Source organism: Oncorhynchus gorbuscha, linkage group LG13, assembly GCF_021184085.1.
Source record: "Oncorhynchus gorbuscha isolate QuinsamMale2020 ecotype Even-year linkage group LG13, OgorEven_v1.0, whole genome shotgun sequence".
NCBI lineage: Eukaryota > Metazoa > Chordata > Actinopteri > Salmoniformes > Salmonidae > Oncorhynchus > Oncorhynchus gorbuscha.
The window spans coordinates 30604174-30625476 of NC_060185.1; the positions used below are offsets into that span (position 1 = coordinate 30604174).

Below are 21303 nucleotides of genomic sequence, written 5' to 3' on the forward strand. Positions count from 1 at the left end.
CTTTACTTACGAACTGAGAACTAACCATTCTTTACTCATGGATTGAGAACTAACCATCCTTTACTCATAAATTGAGAACTAACCATCCTTTACTCATAAATTGAGAACTAACCATCCTTTACTCATAAATTGAGAACTAACCATTCTTTGCTTATGAACTGAGAACTAACCATTCTTTACTCATGGATTGAGAACTAACCATCCTTTACTCATAAATTGAGAACTAACCATCCTTTACTCATAAATTGAGAACTAACCATCCTTTACTCATAAATTGAGAACTAACCATCCTTTACTTACGAACTGAGAACTAGCCATCCTTTACTCATAAATTGAGAACTAACCATCCTTTACTCATAAATTGAGAACTAACCATCCTTTACTCATAAATTGAGAACTAACCATCCTTTACTCATAAATTGAGAACTAACCATTCTTTGCTTATGAACTGAGAACTAACCATTCTTTACTCATAAATTGAGAACTAACCATCCTTTACTCATAAATTGAGAACTAACCATCCTTTACTCATAAATTGAGAACTAACCATCCTTTACTCATAAATTGAGAACTAACCATTCTTTGCTTATGAACTGAGAACTAACCATTCTTTACTCATGGATTGAGAACTAACCATCCTTTACTCATGGATTGAGAACTAACCATCCTTTACTCATAAATTGAGAACTAACCATCCTTTACTCATAAATTGAGAACTAACCATCTTTTACTCATAAATTGAGAACTAACCATCCTTTACTCATAAATTGAGAACTAACCATTCTTTGCTTATGAACTGAGAACTAACCATTCTTTACTCATGGATTGAGAACTAACCATCCTTTACTCATAAATTGAGAACTAACCATCCTTTACTCATAAACTGAGAACTAACCATCCTTTACTCATAAATTGAGAACTAACCATCCTTTACTTACGAACTGAGAACTAGCCATCCTTTACTCATAAATTGAGAACTAACCATCCTTTACTCATAAATTGAGAACTAACCATCCTTTACTCATAAATTGAGAACTAACCATCCTTTACTCATAAATTGAGAACTAACCATTCTTTGCTTATGAACTGAGAACTAACCATTCTTTACTCATAAATTGAGAACTAACCATCCTTTACTCATAAATTGAGAACTAACCATCCTTTACTCATAAATTGAGAACTAACCATCCTTTACTCATAAATTGAGAACTAACCATCTTTTACTCATAAATTGAGAACTAACCATCCTTTGCTCATGTTACCTGCCACTGTATTGTGTCTTCATAACAGCTGTCTACGTGCTCTGGGGATGTAAAGTACCCCACTGAGTGTTTCCCTGGTCCTAGACCACATCTCATTGGAGGATGGATAACATTCTACTCCTCAGGAAAAGACCAATGAACAGGACCATGGAGAGACAAATGACAACCAGCACCGCAGTACTGACAGCCACACGGCCCATTGGGCTTCTCTGGGACTGGAATGAGACTGTTGGAGGGGCAGAAAGTAGGGATATATCAACATACTGTAGCCAATGAGAGCATTTATTTTATTTTATTGAAAGGCATAGGCTTTGATGACTGTGATTATCAAGGGCAGCTTGGAAGAATTTCTTACATTATGAAGCTGTTGGAAGACCTGTAGGAGATGGAAACAGAGTAAAATGTTCAAGAATGAAGAGACTTACATTACAATACATTTAATTACTCATTCTGTATAAGCAATGAGATGACTAATCAATTTCACTCTCATCAAGTGTCATTAATTAATGTCTGATATATCATTAATGTCTGCTATCATATCACACCACTGGTACAGTATGGCCGCACCGTCGTCCACTTTGGTCTTGATGAGTCCAGAGGAGACTGTGGCCTGGTCGTTGGCCAACCCTCCCTGGGCTTCTCTCTTTTTCCTGGAGGAACCTGAACAGTTCTGGGATCAAACAGGCAGAGTTCAGACAGGAAGTAAAACATTTATCTATTTAGTTGGATACGCTTAGAATATCATTGGGTTGTCTCATAAATTAGGGTTCTTCAGAACAGAGGGCAATATAGTCTGCGAAACCTAGACTCTAGGCAACAGGTGTTAAGCTGGAATCTTTGAACGTTGTTGTAGACAAACCGGATGTCGAGAGCGAGAGCAAGGGCAATATTATGAATGTGATTGTGACCGTCACTGTATACAATTGTAAAATGTTTTGTTTTGTTTCTCTGAGTGAAGGTAGTGACATGTGTGTTATTTTCTAATTGTTGATACTTACGGGCAGTAAGGACGAGCAGGAGGACACCTCACAGAGTCGGGTGACACAGTGCAGGTAGAAAGTGGAGAGGGTCATGTTCTTGTGTTCAATGAAACGGAAGGCCTCAAAGGAGAAGTATGCATTCTGAGACGCTCCGTTCAACTCAACCCTGGTTTTTCTGTCACGTGTACACCTTTGTTGAGATAAGAGATATGAGTCATACACATACACAAATTAGGCGTGACCAGAAACCAAAAATGCTTCAGTTTCAGTTAGAGTTATTATAAATCTATAGAAATGAAACTGGGTGAATAATACTGACTCACCCAACAAAGAGGTCATAGTAGGTGCTGTTGTCGGGAACGGGACTTGTTGTTGCATAGCATCGGTCAAGCAGAACGTGGAACCTTTAGAGAGGAACAGAGGGACAGATTCTAGAATGCATCATGAAGAACAAGCATCATGATTGTGTCCCACTTGTTGTTGATTCTTCACAAAAAAATACAGTTTTATATCTTTATGTTCGAAGCCTGAAATGTGGCAAAAGGTCGCAAAGTTCAAGGGGGCCGAATACTTTCGCAAGGCACTGTAGCTACAGCACTTTTTTTCTTAAATATATTTGTTTTTTATTTGTGAGAAATTGTATGTTTTGCAGTATGGTACTTTACAAAAGGCTCAACATCTGTAGTCCTACCTCTCTGTTAGACTGGTGGCTTTCACAGCCACAAAGATTCTGGTCTTCAGATTTATTCCATTCTCTGGGACAATGAGTTGCTGAGTGTAGTCAGTGTCCTGTTTCACAGCAAAACACCAGTCTATTATAAGCACAACACAATTGCTTCATATCCTATAGAAGTGCACTGTGTACTTCTGGCAGTAATGTGCTGAAGGTAGACACTTACACTGTAGAGCCACATGGTCAGTGTACTGACAAAGCTGCCTTCATTGTCCCTCACTGCAAGACTCACACCCGATCTGTGGACAATCAAGGGGAGGGAATGTTACAGTGACACATACTGTACATGGTTTACACTCAATAATGAACAGCATGTTTGAGTCATTAGACAAAATTATGCAGAATTATACTGGGAGTTACAGTAGAGTAGGTGATGAATTTAAGTACTCACACTGTGACTTTACTGTTGTTGACCTGATACTGCAGAGGGTAGCGACAGGAGAACATGTAGATGATCTGCCGGCGGTAGGTGACAATAGATGCACTGGGGTCCAGCGAGTTGATGGTGCCAGATATATTAACAAACTGGACATTTGAGAAGTCAGAAAATAACCCAGTACCAACTTCATTGGTTATCTAGAGTCAAGACAAAGAGATTCAAAACAAATACAAATTTTCTCTCACCATAATTAACCAAGCAGGTAAATACATTCCTGTAATTGATTTACCCTGAATGTGTTGGAGCAGACAGCCACAGCATCAGCAGTTATTGACAGATTGAATTTCAGGATTGGTGGGTCAATGTTCCAGTCAGGTATTCCATGGCACCCGGGGAGGATGAACTGTGCGTTGAGGGCCATCAGGGTTTCGTTGTATCCACCAAAGTAGACTGGGCATAACAAGATACTCAACTCCATAACCTCAGTACCACAGGTCACTGTGATGTCCGAGTTCACTGGGAAAGACCAGAGATATGAACCATTAGACAAGACAATGGAATAGCACACAATGTGGTACAACAGTAATACTGTAATACTATAATGGTAATTACCTGACATTTTGGTGACGTTGATGTGTGTGAAAATGTTGTTTTATCATCACCCTAACCTCTGTTGAAATAAGAGGGGATGGAAGTACTTGTACTAGCTGAGCAGTGTATTCACTAACCTGGTGGTCTGAATGTTGAGTGCATGTTGCAAAAAGTGCTGGGTGTCTGGGCCTCACTCCGCAGAATCAGGCGAAGCTGGCACACAAGCAGGGGCAACCACATTGTTCTCAGTCTGCAAGTAGAGGAGCAGAGGGGCGTGAGAGTGAATATCCCATACAAAAGATATAGTAACATGAGATATGGATGTTCAGAAACATCTCAGTACTGCATGTTGTTGTATTTTCAACATTGCTATATACTTCAATTATCAAGTATTTTTTATACATTTTTCATATTTTACCAATGATCTCTGTCAGTAGACATACCTACAATGTTGCTTTAGAATGCAAGACTAAAGGTGATTTATCAACATGGGGTGAAATGAAGGACACAGATGCACTTCAAAGTAAGACAATTTCATTAAATATCCTCTAACATGTACTTCAACAGCGTTGTGCATCTGAGATAGACTGCCACAGGATGAGCTCAGTGCTCGAGGAACAACTTGATGACATAATTCAAGTAATTTGTTTCAATTGAGTTACAATCAAGTCCACACCAAGCACATACTGTCCATGGGATAGGGAGACGTGAAGGTAGGTGGGATGGAAGGTGTTATTATAAAGGTGTGAATAGCCATTAATGGTGTTATGTAAGGACTACATAAGGAATCGTCTCAGACATAATATAATAAGCACATTCAATTCAAGTATATATTAAGTACATTCGACACTCTACAATGATTACTATAATTATGCTCTTGATCCCTGGGATCATCAGACGGAGGGTGTACAAAGTGATGTCGTCAGATATTCTGTTGCCATTGTTTTTGTATGGTGATAAACGTGTCATTATTTGATACAGCATGGCTTTCATAATGTATCAGGTTTGGCGGTTAGGCGCCTCAGCCAGGCATCTAAATTGGATGTAGAAAATCTTTCAATTTTCTCCCTGTTCAGGAATAAAAGACACACCTATTGAAGAGAGAGCCATGGTATTTTGTGTGGCACCCCAACATGAAAGGGAGTTTCCTGGATCCCCCAGAGACAGCACTACAATAGCCTGTATAAGTACAGCCCAATAAAAACGTATGCTAAATTACTCTAGTGGTATCCAACGATAAATGCCAGTTTTGATCTCACCTTTGCTGTCTAAACATCTATTTTTCTCCAAGGCACACCATTGGTGTTGTTTACTGTAGGCCTAGAGATGCTTTTACCATTACATAAGAACCATAAACAAAAACACATATATATGACTGCCACCATCATGTATCTTTCATTATTCTTCTGATAATGGAACTGCAGATATGCTTAGCACTATTTCTTCTTTCTCTAACAACCTGTTCCAGTCCAGACACAAAGGCCAATTGGCAGCAATTGTTAAGTGAGGCAACCTCTTTAGCTAAATCCCAACCTTCTTTCACAGAGTGAGTCTCTCTCTGTGTGTGTGTGTGTCTCGCTCCCCCATCTGACTCACAGGGTTATGTCAGGGTTTCTGCTGGGCTGTCCTTTATCAAGGAACGTATCTCTCCCACAGTACAACAAAGCCTAGGCTACTGTACTGTGAGCTGTAGCTCCCCTGTGCCAGTAAGCTATACTTCACACCTCCCATGGGAGCAGGGACGTATACATTTGATACAAGCAAATGGCAGGAGAGGAGACAAAGCAAGAACGTGTTCTCTGCTCATCTCGTGTTCTCTAGTTCACCTGTTCAATTTCATCCAAGCACAAACAACTGCCGTATGCTTTCCCGATTAGTCGTAGTGGGAGGACCACACAACATGTCATCGCGTGACTCCAAGTTTACTTCAATATCAATACATAGTGAAAATGCAGGTGAGCTGGTTAGACTATTTTTGGCAATTTTTTGTGTTTTGCGGTGGAAATCTGAGCAGGTCGAGCATAACTTCCAATAAATAAATTAGTCCTAAATGTTTACACAACTAAAAGCATTGTATTTGGGAAAAATCAATCACTAAACCTCAAATAAATATTGTAATGAATAATGTGGAAATTGAGCAAGTTGAGGAGACTAAACTGCTTGAAGTAACCCTGGATTGTAAACTGTCAATGTGAAAACATATTGATGCAACAGTAGGTAAGATGGGGAGAGGTATGTCTGCTTTCTTAACAGCACCACCAACAAGGCAGGTCTTACAGGCCCTAGCTTTGACACACCTGGAATACTGTCCAGTCGTGTGGCCAAGTGCCAAAATAGGGACTTAGGAACATGAGAATTGGTCCATAACAGGACAGCACGGCTGGCCCTTAAATGTACACGGAGAGCTAACATTAATAATACGCATGTCAATCTTTCCTGGCTCAAAGTAGAGGAGAGATTGATATGCTGAAAGCACCGACCTGTCTGTTTAAACTACTAGCACACAACTCAAACACCCATCCATACCCCACAAGACATGCCACCAGAGGTCTCTTCACAGTCCCCAAGTCCAGAAGAGTCTATGGTAGGTGCACAGTACTACATAGAGCCATGACTACATGGAACTCTATTCCACATCAAGTAACTGCAAACAGTAAAGTTAAATTTAAAAAACAGATAAACATACACCTTATGGAACAGCGGGAACTGTGAAGAGTCATACACACAGGCACTGACATATGCGTACACGCACATGATAATATACACACGTACACATGGATTGTATGTTGTAGATATGTAGTAGTAGAGTAGTGGCCTGAGGGCACACACTTAATGTGTTGTGAAATCTGTAGTGACATGTAATATAACGTTTTTAATTGTAATTTTAATTGTATATAATTGCCTTAATTTGGCTGGACCCCAGGAAGAGTAGCTGCTGCCTTGGAAGCAGCTAATGGAGATCCATAATAAATACATATACATCAACCCTATTACCCATAGATAGACAGGCTAGAAATGTTCTAATGGCCCAGAGCAGTCAAAAAACATGATTTTCCTGTGTTATATATAGCTACTCTTCCTGGGGTCCAGCCAAATTAAGGCAGTTATATACAATTAAAAACGTTATATTACATTTCACTACAGATTAGAGTAGTGGCCCTCAGGCCAAATATCTAATACATTTATTTATATATATATATAGTGCCTTCGTTAAAGTATTCAGACAACTTTATTTATTCCACCTTTTTTTTTACATTACAGCCTTATTCTAAAATGATTCTAAAATTGATACATTTTTTAAAATCCTCAACAATCTACACACAATCCCACATAATGACAAATCCTAAACAGGTTTTTAGAAATGTTTGCAAATTTAATTTAAAAAAAAAATAGAAATATCCTCTTTATGTGAGTATTCGCTGCAGTCTGAGGTCCTGAGTGCTCTGGAGCAGGTTTTCATCAAGGATCTCTCTGTACATTGCTCCATTCATCTTTCCCTCGATCCTGACTAGTCTCCCAGTCCCTGCCACTGAAAAACATCCCCACAGCATGATACTGCCACCACCATGCTTCCCCTTAGGGATGGTGCCAGGTTTCCTCCAGACATGACACTTGGTCCTTCTGTAGCTCAGTTGGTAGAGCATGGCGCTTGTAACGCCAGGGTAGTGGGTTCGATCCCCGGGACCACCCATACGTAGAATGTATGCACACATGACTGTAAGTTGCTTTGGATAAAAGTGTCTGCTAAATGGCATATATTATTATTATTTATTATTAAATAGTTCAATCTTGGTTTCATCAGACCAAAGAATCTTGTTTCTCATGGTCTGAGAGTCCTTTAGGTGCCTTTTGGAAAACTCCAAGTGGGTTGAGAGAATACCAAGAGTGTGCAAAGCTGTAATTTTAAACTTTTTATTTAGCCTTTATTTAACTAGGCAAATTTCTTATTTACAATGATGGCCTAGGAACAGAAGATTAACTGCCTTGTTCAGGGGCAGAACGACAGATTTGCTCAGGGATTCGATCTAGCAACCTTTCAGTTACTGGCCAAATGCTCATAACCACTAGGCTACCTGCCGCCCCAACCACTAGGCTACCTGCCGCCATCAAGGCAAAAGGTGGCTACTTTGAAGAATCTCAAATATAAAATATATTTAGATTTGTTTGACACTTTTTTTGGTGAATACATACATTGTTTTGATGTCTTCACTATTATTCTACAATGGAGAAAATAGTAAAAATAACCATGGAATGAGTAGGTGTGTCCAAACTTTTGACTGGTACTGTATATCCACTCCATGAGGTTGGAATAACACTATGAAAATGCTTAGGTAGGTTGGAGTTTTGGCCTGTCTGATGTCACCAGGCAGTAAGTTAGATGTTAGACCAATAAGAAAGAGAGTTCCAAACCTCTCTGCCAGTAACAGGTATTTTTCAGTTTCCCCCTCCCCACTCAGACCACTCCTAGACAGTCCCATCAAAATTCTTCCTTGAGAAATTGCTATTTGCTAAAAAGCTATTTTTGTTTCTTTTTGACCTTTTAAATGGAAAACAGTCACAGTAAGGTACTTAATTGTTACTCAGAAATTATTTGATTTTTAGATGAAAAAAGCTGAATTGGTCCTTTAGCAATGTACTTTTTTCAGTGAAGCTTGCATTCAACTAACTGTGCCTCCATTTAACACACAAGCTTCCATTCCCCCTGTCACAAGGGGATTTATGGCTGATTTACAGTCAACCTTGTTGCTTTATTAGGCACTTGCTATAGTATAATCATTAAAAAAAATTGATCTTGAGAAGGGAAAATTGTTTTTCATTAAGATGAACATGTGAGCTTTATGACAGAATGTTATAATTAGGTGAAATAAAACTGGGGTGTTTCTCAACAAGTTACACTACTCAAATTGTGGAACGGTCCAACACTGTTTCTCTAAAAATAGGAAACATTGTAGCAACTAACTTATCTACTGTGGAAATATTTTTATTGGTTCATTTGACCTCGCGATGAAGCAACTGTTGGCAGTTGATTGGCTAGCGACATCGTTCAGTTTGTTCTAGACTGTTCTGCGGAAATCACTAGCACGGTCAGCTTCTGCGAAGAGTACTTCTGTACTAATCAGGGTGAAGCGACATTTTCAGGCTGATTTGTAATATTTAATAAGGTAAGCATTTTGAAATGGAAGTTGTTGAATATCAGCATTATAGTTGTTGGAAATTACGAACAGTAAGTTAGGCTATTCTCCAAAATGTAACGTCTCCTGTAGGATATTCGCCATATTCAACTTCTCCTGTAAACCCAGATTCAGATTTAAAGTTGTTACATTTATTTTCTAATGCATCAGTAGTTTCAACGATTACATCATCGGATATGTCAGTATCAGTTTGCTTGCTAGATGTTTAAAGGGCGCTCTCTTGTTAGGCTAGCTAACGTTGTATGAAGACCTGGGTTTGCCTTCCAACATTATACAGTTGAGCCATTGGCTTGTTCTATCGATGTTGCTTAATGCGCTGGTTAAATGTTAGTTTAAATAATTGCGTGTGAAACTTATTTGAATGGAAACCCTACCTAGTCTAGACTACGTGAGTTGGCTGGCAATACTTGGATGGTGATGAAGCTGAACGGAATGTTCCAGCAATTTCCCAACACACTGCGACAGCGCAGGGGCGAGTCCACTGTGACAAACTCCCGGCAAAATGTTTGTTTATATTTAAATGTGATAGGGAGGAATAACTTCCAGGATGTGTTCTATCCATGTTCATTTGGTTAAAGTGATAATAAGCATGGAGTTGCTTTAGCTGTTCAGTTAAAATGAAGCTCGAGATGTTTTAGTTTTATTTATTAACAAACGAATATCAACAGACGAATCGTCACATGTAAACAAGCATGCATGCATACATACAAACTATTTACATTGCCAGGGATGCTAAGCAAACAAACGTATTCATTGAAAATTCAAGTTTGAATTTAGTTTTTTTCACTTAAAGTAGTGCCATATTGTTTAAATTTGCAGCACTTTGGTTGTTTTTATATAATGCTATAGTTCAAACTCGAATGAGTTTTTTGTTTACTTGTTATATTTATATACAGTGCCTTGCGAAAGTATTCGGCCCCCTTGAACTTTGCGACCTTTTGCCACATTTCAGGCTTCAAACATAAAGATATAAAACTGTATTTTTTTGTGAAGAATCAACAACAAGTGGGACACAATCATGAAGTGGAACAACATTTATTGGATATTTCAAACTTTTTTAACAAATCAAAGACTGAAAAATTGGGCGTGCAAAATTATTCAGCCCCTTTACTTTCAGTGCAGCAAACTCTCTCCAGAAGTTCAGTGAGGATCTCAGCTGAGGTGGGAGACTCTGTCCATAGGACAACAATCAGTCGTATATTGCACAAATCTGCCCTTTATGGAAGAGTGGCAAGAAGAAAGCCATTTCTTAAAGATATCCATAAAAAGTGTCGTTTAAAGTTTGCCACAAGCCACCTGGGAGACACACCAAACATGTGGAAGAAGGTGCTCTAGTCCGATGAAACCAAAATTGAACTTTTTGGCAACAATGCAAAACGTTATGTTTGGCGTAAAAGCAACACAGCTCATCACCCTGAACACCATCCTCACTGTCAAACATGGTGGTGGCAGCATCATGGTTTGGGCCTGCTTTTCTTCAGCAGGGACAGGGAAGATGGTTGAAATTGATTGGAAGATGGACGGAGCCAAATACAGGACCATTCTGGAAGAAAACCTGATTGAGTCTGCAAAAGACCTGAGACTGGGACGGAGATTTGTCTTCCAACAAGACAATGATCCAAAATATAAAGCAAAATCTACAATGGAATTTTTCAAAAATAAACATATCCAGGTGTTAGAATGGCCAAGTCAAAGTCCAGACCTGAATCCAATCGAGAATCTGTGGAAAGAACTGAAAACTGCTGTTTCTCAAGTGCTCTCCATCCAACCTCACTGAGCTTGAGCTGTTTTACAAGGAGGAATGGGAAAAAAATTCAGTCTCTCGATGTGCAAAACTGATAGGGACATACCCCAAGCGATTTACAGCTGTAATCGCAGCAAAAGGTGGCGCTACAAAGTATTAACTTAAGGGGGCTGAATAATTTTGCACGCCCAATTTTTCAGTTTTTGATTTGTTAAAGTTTGAAATATCCAATAAATATCGTTCCACTTCATGATTGTGTCCCACTTGTTGTTGTTTCTTCACAAAAAAAATACAGTTTTATCTTTGTTTGAAGCTTGAAATGTGGCAAAAGGTCGCAAAGTTCAAGGGGGCCGAATACTTTTGCAATGCACTGTATTTATTTGTGAGCCTTATTTTGCTGTTATAGTTTAAACTTGAAAGTATTCCAGGTTTACATTTGGTATTTTATATACCAATATTTGTTTGGCCTGTATTTGTTTGCTGCTACAATTCAAACAGTTCTACTATTAAAGAGTATTATGTTTGGTTTGGATATTTTAGACCATATTCACATTTTAGACCTATTTATTTTGTTTGCAACTATAGTTGAAGTGTTTACTATTTACATTTTTTAGATTTTATACATTAATATTTTGTTACATGCTTAATTGAACATTTGCTCAAAGGGTTCTAAATAAAAGAAATAATAAAATATGAATAAGTAACTTTTTTATTTGTTGAGTATAATTCAAAATGTAATAAAAAAATAGGCCTTTAGATGTGGTCATTTTATATAAACTACTTATTCATTGAATTTACAGAAAATGTGTTATGTATTGTAATTGGGATATGAAATTACCTGTATCGGGATATGAGATTTTGGTCATATTGCCCAGCCCAACCACACAGTTTGTTTTGGTATCTCTTCATTTTCAGACACCATGTCAAAGGGACCAGCAGTTGGCATTGACCTGGGCACCACCTACTCCTGTGTGGGTGTGTTCCAGCATGGCAAAGTGGAGATCATAGCCAACGACCAGGGAAACAGAACCACACCCAGTTATGTCGCCTTCACAGACACAGAAAGGCTGATTGGGGACGCAGCCAAGAACCAAGTGGCCATGAACCCCACAAACACAGTGTTTGGTAAGAAATTAACTTAGAGAAATTGATTAAATAAGATGTACTTTACATAGTCTCTCCATCTGTGGCATTAACTCATGTTTACCCCCTTATCTTCTCCCAGATGCTAAGCGGCTGATAGGGCGGAAGTTTGACGACAGTGTCGTCCAGGCAGACATGAAACACTGGCCGTTTACAGTGATCAACGACTCGACACGGCCCAAGGTCCAAGTGGAGTACAAGGGAGAGACCAAGGCCTTCTACCCAGAGGAGATCTCCTCCATGGTGCTGGTCAAGATGAAGGAGATTGCAGAGGCCTACCTGGGCAAGGTGAGCATGCCTATCACTCTGTCTTCATAGCAACACATGGTATGATCTTTGGGATGTTACCTAATGGTTTAACCAAATAGAAATGCATTTTTCTAACACATTCAAAAAATGAAGATTGTCTTGTCTAGTGAAGCATTACTAATTTGTGTATACTGAATCTTTCCTCTTGCAGACTATAACCAATGCAGTGGTCACTGTGCCAGCTTACTTCAACGACTCTCAGCGCCAGGCCACCAAAGATGCAGGGACTATCTCAGGACTCAACGTACTCCGTATCATCAATGAGCCAACTGCTGCTGCTATCGCCTACGGCCTGGACAAGAAGGTTAATGTGTATATGTTTATCAACACTAACAACTATACAGTGGGGCAAAAAAGTATTTAGTCAGCCACCAATTGTGCAAGTTCTCCCACTTAAAAAGATGAGAGGCCTGTAATTTTCATCATAGGTACACTTCAACTATGACAGACAAAATTAGAGAAAAAAAATCCAGAAAATCTCATTGTAGGATTTTTAAAGGATTTATTTGCAAATTATGGTGGAAAATAAGTATTTGGTCAATAAGTTTCTCAATACTCAATACTTTATACTTTATTATATACCCTTTGTTGGCAATGACAGAGGTCAAACGTTTTCTGTAAGTCTTCACAAGGTTTTCACACACAGTTGCTGGTATTTTGGCCCATTCCTCCATGAAGATCTCCTCTAGAGCAGTGATGTTTTGGGGCTGTTGCTGGGCAACACAGACTTTCAACTCCCTCCAAAGATGTTCTATGGGGTTGAGATCTGGAGACTGGCTAGGCCACTCCAGGATCTTGAAATGCTTCTTACGAAGCCACTTCTTCGTTGCCCGGGCGGTGTGTTTGGGATCATTGTCATGCTGAAAGACCCAGCCACGTTTCATCTTCAATTCCCTTGCTGATGTAAGGAGGTTTTCACTCAATCTCATGATACATGGCCCCATTCATTATTTCCTTTACACGGATCAGTCGTCCTGGTCCCTTTGCAGAAAAACATCCCCAAAGCATGATGTTTCCACCCCCATGCTTCACAGTAGGTATGGTGTTCTTTGGATGCAACTCAGCATTCTTTGTCATCCAAACACGATGAGTTGAGTTTTTACCAAAAAGTTATATTTTGGTGTCATATGGTCAGATGAAATTCTCACAATCTTCTTCTGGATCATCCAAATGCTATCTAGCAAACTTCAGACGGTCCTGGACATGTACTGGCTTAAGCAGGGGGACACGGCTGGCACTGCAGGATTTGAGTCCCTGGCGGTGTAGTGTGTTACTGATGGTAGGCTTTGTTACTTTGGTCCCAGCTCTCTGCAGGTCATTCACTAGGTCCCCCCGTGTGGTTCTTGTGATCATTTTGTATGTCTTCCATTTCCTAATAATTGCTCCCACAGTTGATTTCTTCAAACCAAGCCGCTTACATATTGCAGATTCAGTCTTCCCAGCCTGGTGCAGGTCTACAATTTTGTTTCTGGTGTCCTTTGACAGCTCTTTGGTCTTGGCCATAGTGGAGTTTGGAGTGTGACTGTTTGAGGTTGTGGACAGGTGTCTTTCATACTGATAACAAGTTCAAACAGGTGCCATTAATACAGGTAACGAGTGGAGGACAGAGGAGCCTCTTAAAGAAGAAGTTACAGGTCTGTGAGAGCCAGAAATCTTGCTTGTTTGTAGGTGACCAAATACTTATTTTCCACCATAATTTGCAAATAAATTCATTAAAAATCCTACGGTGTGATTTTCTCGAATTTTTCTTTTCTTTTTTTTTCTTTTTTTTTCTCCCCCTTCTCATTTTGTCTGTCATAGTTAAAGTGTATCTATAATGAAAATTACAGGCCTCATCTTTTTAAGTGGGAGAACTTGCACAATCGGTGGCTGACTAAATACTTTTTTGCCCCACTGTACTTAGAACTATAATGCATCCAAGTGTTTTGGAGACAAATTTCATAAAAATGCATATTTAACTCGCGTTTAAAAACAATTATAATCATTTTAGGTGGGAGTGGAGAGAAACGTCCTGATCTTCGACCTAGGCGGCGGTACGTTTGATGTGTCTATCCTGACCATCGAAGACGGGATCTTTGAGGTGAAGTCCACGGCCGGAGACACCCATCTTGGAGGAGAGGACTTCGACAACCGCATGGTCAACCACTTCATCTCTGAGTTCAAGCGGAAATACAAGAAGGACATCAGCGATAACAAGAGGGCTGTGCGTCGTCTGCGCACCGCCTGTGAACGTGCCAAGCGCACCCTGTCCTCCAGTACCCAGGCCAGCATTGAGATTGACTCTCTGTATGAGGGTGTCGACTTCTACACCTCCATCACCAGAGCTCGCTTTGAGGAGCTGAACGCTGACCTGTTCAGAGGCACCCTGGACCCCGTGGAGAAGTCTCTGAGGGACGCCAAGATGGACAAGGCCCAGGTTCACGACATTGTCCTGGTGGGAGGCTCCACACGCATCCCCAAGATCCAAAAGTTGCTGCAGGACTTATTCAATGGGAAGGAGCTCAACAAGAGCATCAACCCTGATGAGGCTGTCGCCTATGGTGCAGGTGAGGCTCTTTTATTTTTCTATCTAAAGCTTTGCCCAGTTAACCCCTCTGGTCAGCTGTGTCTTTTCCTGTTCTGCCTTCCCTAACCTTCATCCAGAGAAGCCTGAATATGGATAATGATTTAAGAATGAGTGACAACCCCTGTGCCTATTGATAGCTGTCCAGGCGGCCATCTTGTCCGGAGACAAGTCTGAGAACGTGCAGGACCTGCTGCTGCTTGACGTCACGCCACTGTCCCTGGGTATTGAGACGGCCGGAGGGGTCATGACCGTGCTCATCAAGAGGAACACCACCATCCCCACCAAGCAGACACAGACCTTCACCACATACTCAGACAACCAGCCTGGGGTGCTCATTCAGGTGAGAATGAGGTACCTCCTTTTTAGGTACCTCAATGGATTGTGTCCATCGGAGTCAAAATGTTATCATATACTCTAATTGAGATTTTACTTTACATTTTTGATCTGAACCAGTCTTGAACTACATGGTCATTTATTTGTTAGTGTTTACATTACAACTTAAGATGAGACTTTGAATGTATCCACTTTAATGTTGACCTGAATGTGTCTGTGTCCTGTCCTCAGGTATATGAGGGGGAAAGAGCCATGACCAAAGACAACAACCTACTGGGGAAGTTTGAGTTGTGTGGGATTCCACCAGCCCCCCGGGGTGTGCCTCAGATCGAGGTGACCTTTGACATTGACGCCAACGGCATCATGAATGTGTCCGCTGCTGACAAGAGCACCGGCAAGGAGAATAAGATCACCATCACCAATGACAAAGGTACACTTAGTAGTTCTTACAGTTTAAAGGGGAAATCGGTAGTTCAAACAATAGCAAAACATGCACCCTGCCACTGTTTTGGGGGAAAAGGTGAGGGATGGGGCTGGGGCTGGAAAAATGCTACCACTCTCAAGTGTATAGACATAGCTATGGATGCAAGGACTGACCGTCCCATGATGTTAAAATAGTTTTAAACATGTTTTGAGGCTATACAGTGTTGGTTTACAATAACTCCTTTTTTTGTAAACAATGTTAAAGTTTTTGTTTATTTATTATTAATACATTTATTATATATATTAAGTCCAACCATAAGCTATGGTCTGGAAATCTGTTCAATGTTCATTTCAATTCTTGATATTTACCCATTGAGTCTTGAACATCTGAATCCCAGAATGTAGCTTTAAACACTATGCCATTGTAAAGTATTCACAACATTTTAAATAGGCATGTCCTCTCTAACAAAGCTTGGTAACAAAGCCTCCATCTCATTGTCTGCCCCTCTCTCCACAGGTCGTCTGAGTAAGGAGGACATAGAGCGCATGGTCCAGGAGGCTGAACAGTACAAAGCTGCAGACGATGTCCAGAGGGACAAGGTGGCGTCCAAGAATGGCCTGGAGTCATACGCTTTCAACATGAAGTCCACCGTGGAGGACGAGAAGCTCAAGGGCAAGCTCAGCGATGAGGACAAACAGAAGATCTTGGACAAATGCAATGAGGTCATCAGCTGGCTGGACAAGAACCAGGTACAGTACGGGCTCTGGGTCCTTCAACCAGAATGGAGTGGGTTGATGTTCATATCTAAAGTGAAGTAAAGCACTGAGTCCTTCACCTCATTGTAATTTGATTAAACAAATGTCTGGTGGTTGAACAAGGTTGGAGCACTCTCTTTTACTATCTCTTCCTTTCTCCTCTTTCTCCTTGTAGTCTGCAGAGAAGGAGGAGTTTGAGCACCACCAGAAGGAGCTGGAGAAGGTCTGTAACCCCATCATTACCAAGCTGTACCAGGGTGCTGGGGGGATGCCCGGGGGGATGCCCGGGGGGATGCCCGGGGGGATGCCCGGGGCTGGTGGTGCCGCACCCGGAGGAGGTGGATCCTCTGGACCAACAATTGAGGAAGTCGACTAAACCATTTAGTATTATTTTACTCTTGATTGGATATTATAGTGGTCCACATTAAATAGTGGTCCGCATTCTATGGCTTGGAATGGACTGAACCTTTATTTTCAGAATCTGCATTGACTACTTTTTGTTTAGTTTGGTCATTCATCTTTTTATGCTGAAAGCAACCATGGATTGAGTCTTTTTCATGGGCACTGTTCTACCTATTGTTAAACGTTTTCAGTTTAGCCAGTGAATGGTTACTATACAGAGCATGTTTTTCACCAGTTGCATTCTGTGACTGCAAAATGTTTTTGCCTTTGCACTGCGCTCTTGGCTAAGGGTAACTCTTAAAAAATAAAATATCTTGAATTCACATTCTTCTACCAGACTCTTCTTTCATTTCGACACCTGTGACAGTCTTGATGACAGTCACGGTTTAATTTACATGTTAAAGCTGCTCTATGCAGAAATAGCTCCGCCATTTCCTGGTTGCAAAAAATTATAGTAGTTCGCCTATTTTCATTTTGTAAAAAAAAGCACCTATAGTAAATAGAATCATTGTACAATCTAAACCACTGTGAAATACATTTTCTACAACCAAAAATATTGTATTTTTAGTTGTTTTGAAACTGGTGTACAAAACTGAAAGTAAAAGACACAAACGAAGCTTAAGAATGGGAAGCATAGAAATGGTGCACATAGAACAGATTTACCACTTAGACTTTCAATAATGACTGATCTATAACTCTCATTTCTATTTGATTTTGGTTAGGTCACCCAAAAAGTTACATATTGCAGAAACTTTCAAAATTATACCTGTGGTGCATATTCCTTATTATTAAACAGATGAATACCACTCAATAGAAAAAATAATAAACAGACAATTGGTTTTACCCTTTTTATTATGCTTATTCAATAGTGGTCAGCTAAACAGGAAATTACGTAGTTAGGTGTGTAAACCCAGGTGTGAACTGTGTGTTTTTGTCAGATCAGCGTGAGTTGGAGTTTCTTGGGCATTCATGCATCCTGTAGGCACACATGTAGAAGATGCCTGTAAAAGAAAATAGGAAGAGATTAACATTCGGTTCCTGGGCATACTGTATACTGTCCACTGGATTACCCACTGATGTCAAATGTTTTTCTTCAAATGAATCTTGTTGGACTGAGCCATAGCGTGCATCTCAAATGGCAGCCTACTCCTTATATAGTGCACTTACTTTTGAACAGGGCCCCATGGGCCTTGATTAAAAAGTAGTGCACTAATGGGAATAGGGTGCCATTTGGAATGTACAATAGTAAATGAAGCCCTTTTTAGCTCTACAGGCAGAACTACATTATCCTACCTGAGAAGAAGGTGAGGACCACTGCTACCCAACCCATGATGTAGGACCAGGAGAAACGCCAGTTCCCGTATCGTTTCCCGTAGTAATTCACAGTCACCCCAGTGTACACAGCCATTGCCAGCAGCACAAAAAAGCCTGTGGAGAGTAGTCAATCAAATGCTGCTTAGTCCTTTCATCACAAAAATCAAGAGAGACTTGATAGCATAGAAATATGTAATTTTTTGTATTTCTATGCTTGAAAGAGTTACAGGGACAAATGACAGAAGGAGACACTTACAGGAGATGAAGAAGAGGATGCCGGCAGCAAAGGTCTTGTCAAACCCACTGAAGGAGGAGGAGCGTATGAAAGCCATGACGCCGATCACGATGCCAATGAAGCAGGCCAGCAGGGAGAGGATCATAAAGGCACGGGTGGCATCCCAGTACGCTGGTGACAGAGGGCACAGAGAGGACAAGGCTGAGACCCAGTACAGGTGCTACTTAGCCAATAAGCACTACTACTATTATTAGTGGCATTCCTGTCCATAGTACTGAATTACATTTCACACTTTACTCAGATGTGACATCACTGAACATTTACTTACTACAGAATATTCTATATTTTGCACCAAATGTTGAATTATGGTGACTTATTCCCAACTAAACCTGCTCAAATAAAAGGAGCTGATTCCTTTGTTGAAATGCTTTTTTACTCTAGATATTCACAGCATGGAACAGGACCTTATAAAGACATTTCGTTCACTTACAGTATGTTTAATGACAAATGGGACATGTTGCGCTTACCAATGCTATCTGTGTGTGTCATGCATTTCCCAGGCACACAGTAGCGCCACAGGCCCTGATGCATATAGTTGTTGGATTGACGGTACTGCATCCAGTAATCGGTTGCTGTGGAGATAATAAGGAGTATGTTCCCGACTCCAGCGCAGAACAACCCACCGCCCATGAAGCTGTACATCCTGCCAAGCACACTGATGTACACAGAGGAGACGGTTAGCCTACAACACAATTGTCAGGGACACTGAAACATCTCTATACAATTACATCTCATGGCTGGTGAATACAGCATAGAGTAACACAACATAAAGTACATTGTTTGCTTTGAATAGTTGAAAGGGTCTGGATGGACATTACAGACCGTTTTAACATTGAATCAATAATAATCTTAATCTTATTCATATTCCACTTGTTTTACCATAGGCCTACTGCTTTTAGACAGTTTGTTAGAGCAAGGTCTTTTCAAATGGCCATAATATACATTATTGTTGAAAAGTTTGGGGTCACGTAGAAACATCCTTGTTTTTGAAAGAAAAGCACATTTTTTGTCCATTTAAGATAACATCAAATTGATCAGAAATACTGTGTAGACATTGTTAATGTTGCAAATGACTATTGTAGCTGGAAACGGCAGATTTTTTATGGAATATCTACATGGGTGTAGAGGCCCATTATCAGCAACCATCACTCCTGTGTTCCAATGGCACGTTGTGTTAACTAATCCAAGTTTATCATTTTAAAAGGCTAATTGATCATTAGAAAACCCTTCTGCAATTATGTTAGCACAGCTAAAAACTGTTGTTATTATTAAAGAAGCAATAAAACTGTCCTTCTTTAGACTAGTTTGAGTACCTGGAGCATCAGCATTTGTGGGTTCGATTACAGGCTCATAATGGCTAGAAACAAATAACTTTCTTCTGAAACTCATCAGTCTATTCTTGTTCTGAAAAATTAAGGCTTCCATGTGAGAAATTGCCAAGAAACTGAAGATCTCGTACAACGCTGTGTGCTACTCCCTTCACAGAACAGCACAAACTGTCTCTAAACAGAATAGAAAGAGGAGTGGGAGGCCCCGGTGCACACCTGAGCAAGAGGACAAGTACATTATTGTCTAGTTTGAGAAACAGACACCTCACAAGTCCTCAACTGGCAGCTTCATTAAATAGTACCCGCAAAACACAAGTCTCAACATCAACAGTGAAGAGGCTACTCCGGGGTTTTGGCCTTCTAGGCTGAGTTCCTCTGTCCAGTGTCTGTGTTCTTTTGCCCATCTTAATCTTTTATTTTTATTGGCCAGTCTGAGATATGGCTTTTTCTTAGCAACTCTACCTAGAAGGCCAGCATCCCGGAGTCGCCTCTTCACTGTTGACTTTGAGACGGGTGTTTTGCGGGTACTATTTCATGAAGCTGCCAGTTTAAAGAAGACCAGTTATTTTAATGGACAAAAAAACATGCTTTTCTTTCAAAAACAAGGACATTTCTAAGTGAACCCAAACTTTTGAACGGTAGTGTAGTTTTAGCTTTGATATACTGTATTTACCCTGACATGACTGATCTGTTTCTCTTCTGTCCTCTCTCTTCTGTCATCTCTTTTCTGTCCTCTCTCTTCTGTTCTCTCTGTTTTTCTATGAAGAAATATGATCTTTAAGTCACCTACTGTACATTATATCAAAACACATAACATTACATTTTACCCACACCACTCAGCCAATTAATAACTTACCTTTATTATCCCTTTAGAGAAAAAGTCAGAGATTCCAATATTACAAGGGGGTTGTCAAAGCACTCCGGAGCCCAATATTGCCCAGGCTGACAGGAAAGTTTTGTTTGTGTGTCGGAAACTAGGCGAACAAACGGCCCCGGGGCACAATAGAGCATGCTGAGCCACAACCAATCACATGGGATGAGTTTTGTGTTTTAGGGAATCTGCTGAAAATACAAAACTATTTAAGCCCTGGGTAAGTCACAGTAATACTGATGACACAGGGGTTTCAATTCAAAATACTGCCCTACCATCCACAGTGGACATGGGTTGGCAATAGGATCCCACACTATGCAGTAAAAGTAAGTTTCACAGTTATTTCACGCAGAAAAGAACAAAAGTATAGTTGGGGCTCTCATGTTAAGTGAAATTGAGATAATGTTTTCTCTCAACATCAGATGTTAAGGTTTTAAAATCTTTATTGAAACTACAATTGAACTCCCAAAACCCCTGCCAGTTCATTGAATTTAAACTGCCCAGTAAATCTCAGACCATGGTCCAAAAATCAGCTTCAAACACACACTGTGATGCATATGAGTCACTACAGTATGTAACATTTCATTTTCTAGGGTAGCAGGTGTCTTGAACAAATGGTGGTAGAACAATGATTCAAGTTATTCAGTGCTATTCCATAATTAACACATTTTCAGTAAAATAA

General features: G+C 40.2%; 3 protein-coding genes across 4 annotated transcripts; 1 reads left to right on the plus strand and 2 right to left on the minus strand.

The window, feature by feature from the left end:
• Window positions 1–1571: 1571 nt before the first annotated feature.
• LOC123992276 (zona pellucida-like domain-containing protein 1) lies at window positions 1572–4185 on the minus strand. The gene is made up of 9 exons (XM_046293444.1): window positions 4083–4185; window positions 3644–3870; window positions 3367–3551; window positions 3142–3214; window positions 2934–3031; window positions 2566–2646; window positions 2261–2432; window positions 1830–1932; window positions 1572–1638 (listed from the first exon to the last, which is right to left on the minus strand). The coding sequence occupies exons 1-9, from the start codon at window positions 4183–4185 to the stop codon at window positions 1619–1621; spliced, it is 1062 nt and encodes a 353-aa protein (XP_046149400.1). The 3' UTR covers window positions 1572–1618.
• A 4764-nt stretch (window positions 4186–8949) lies between these two features.
• LOC123992701 (heat shock cognate 70 kDa protein-like) lies at window positions 8950–17136 on the plus strand. The gene is made up of 9 exons (XM_046294131.1): window positions 8950–9107; window positions 11797–12006; window positions 12107–12312; window positions 12485–12637; window positions 14324–14879; window positions 15037–15239; window positions 15464–15662; window positions 16173–16405; window positions 16587–17136. The coding sequence occupies exons 2-9, from the start codon at window positions 11802–11804 to the stop codon at window positions 16785–16787; spliced, it is 1956 nt and encodes a 651-aa protein (XP_046150087.1). The 5' UTR covers window positions 8950–9107; window positions 11797–11801; the 3' UTR covers window positions 16788–17136.
• A 511-nt stretch (window positions 17137–17647) lies between these two features.
• Window positions 17648–20805, minus strand: LOC123992702 (lens fiber membrane intrinsic protein-like). Of its 2 annotated transcripts, XM_046294134.1 has the most exons (6): window positions 20607–20805; window positions 20424–20508; window positions 18890–19077; window positions 18384–18533; window positions 18107–18241; window positions 17648–17814 (listed from the first exon to the last, which is right to left on the minus strand). In XM_046294134.1, the coding sequence occupies exons 2-6, from the start codon at window positions 20468–20470 to the stop codon at window positions 17753–17755; spliced, it is 582 nt and encodes a 193-aa protein (XP_046150090.1). In that variant the 5' UTR covers window positions 20471–20508; window positions 20607–20805; the 3' UTR covers window positions 17648–17752. The 2 variants fall into 2 exon arrangements, with proteins under 2 accessions (XP_046150090.1, XP_046150091.1); XM_046294135.1 differs by lacking the exon at window positions 20424–20508 and having other exon boundaries at window positions 20607–20803.
• Between the last annotated feature and the right edge of the window lie 498 nt (window positions 20806–21303).

Excerpts from the sequence above, each read along its gene's own strand:
- LOC123992276 (XM_046293444.1), bottom strand. The coding sequence starts at position 4,185 with ATGTGGTTGCCCCTGCTTGTGTGCCAGCTTCGCCTGATTCTGCGGAGT. Across the intron at positions 2,647-2,933 it reads GCCACCAGTCTAACAGAGAG|GTTCCACGTTCTGCTTGACC; the intron begins GTAGGACTACAG and ends TCCTCTCTAAAG. Across the intron at positions 2,433-2,565 it reads TACTATGACCTCTTTGTTGG|GTGTACACGTGACAGAAAAA; the intron begins GTGAGTCAGTAT and ends ATCTCAACAAAG.
- LOC123992702 (XM_046294134.1), bottom strand. The coding sequence starts at position 20,470 with ATGACAGAAGAGAGAGGACAGAAGAGAAACAGATCAGTCATGTCAGG. Across the intron at positions 18,534-18,889 it reads GACACACACAGATAGCATTG|CGTACTGGGATGCCACCCGT; the intron begins GTAAGCGCAACA and ends CTCTGTCACCAG. Across the intron at positions 18,242-18,383 it reads CATCCTCTTCTTCATCTCCT|GCTTTTTTGTGCTGCTGGCA; the intron begins GTAAGTGTCTCC and ends TACTCTCCACAG.
- LOC123992701 (XM_046294131.1), top strand. The coding sequence starts at position 11,802 with ATGTCAAAGGGACCAGCAGTTGGCATTGACCTGGGCACCACCTACTCC. Across the intron at positions 12,007-12,106 it reads CCCCACAAACACAGTGTTTG|ATGCTAAGCGGCTGATAGGG; the intron begins GTAAGAAATTAA and ends ATCTTCTCCCAG. Across the intron at positions 14,880-15,036 it reads GGCTGTCGCCTATGGTGCAG|CTGTCCAGGCGGCCATCTTG; the intron begins GTGAGGCTCTTT and ends GCCTATTGATAG.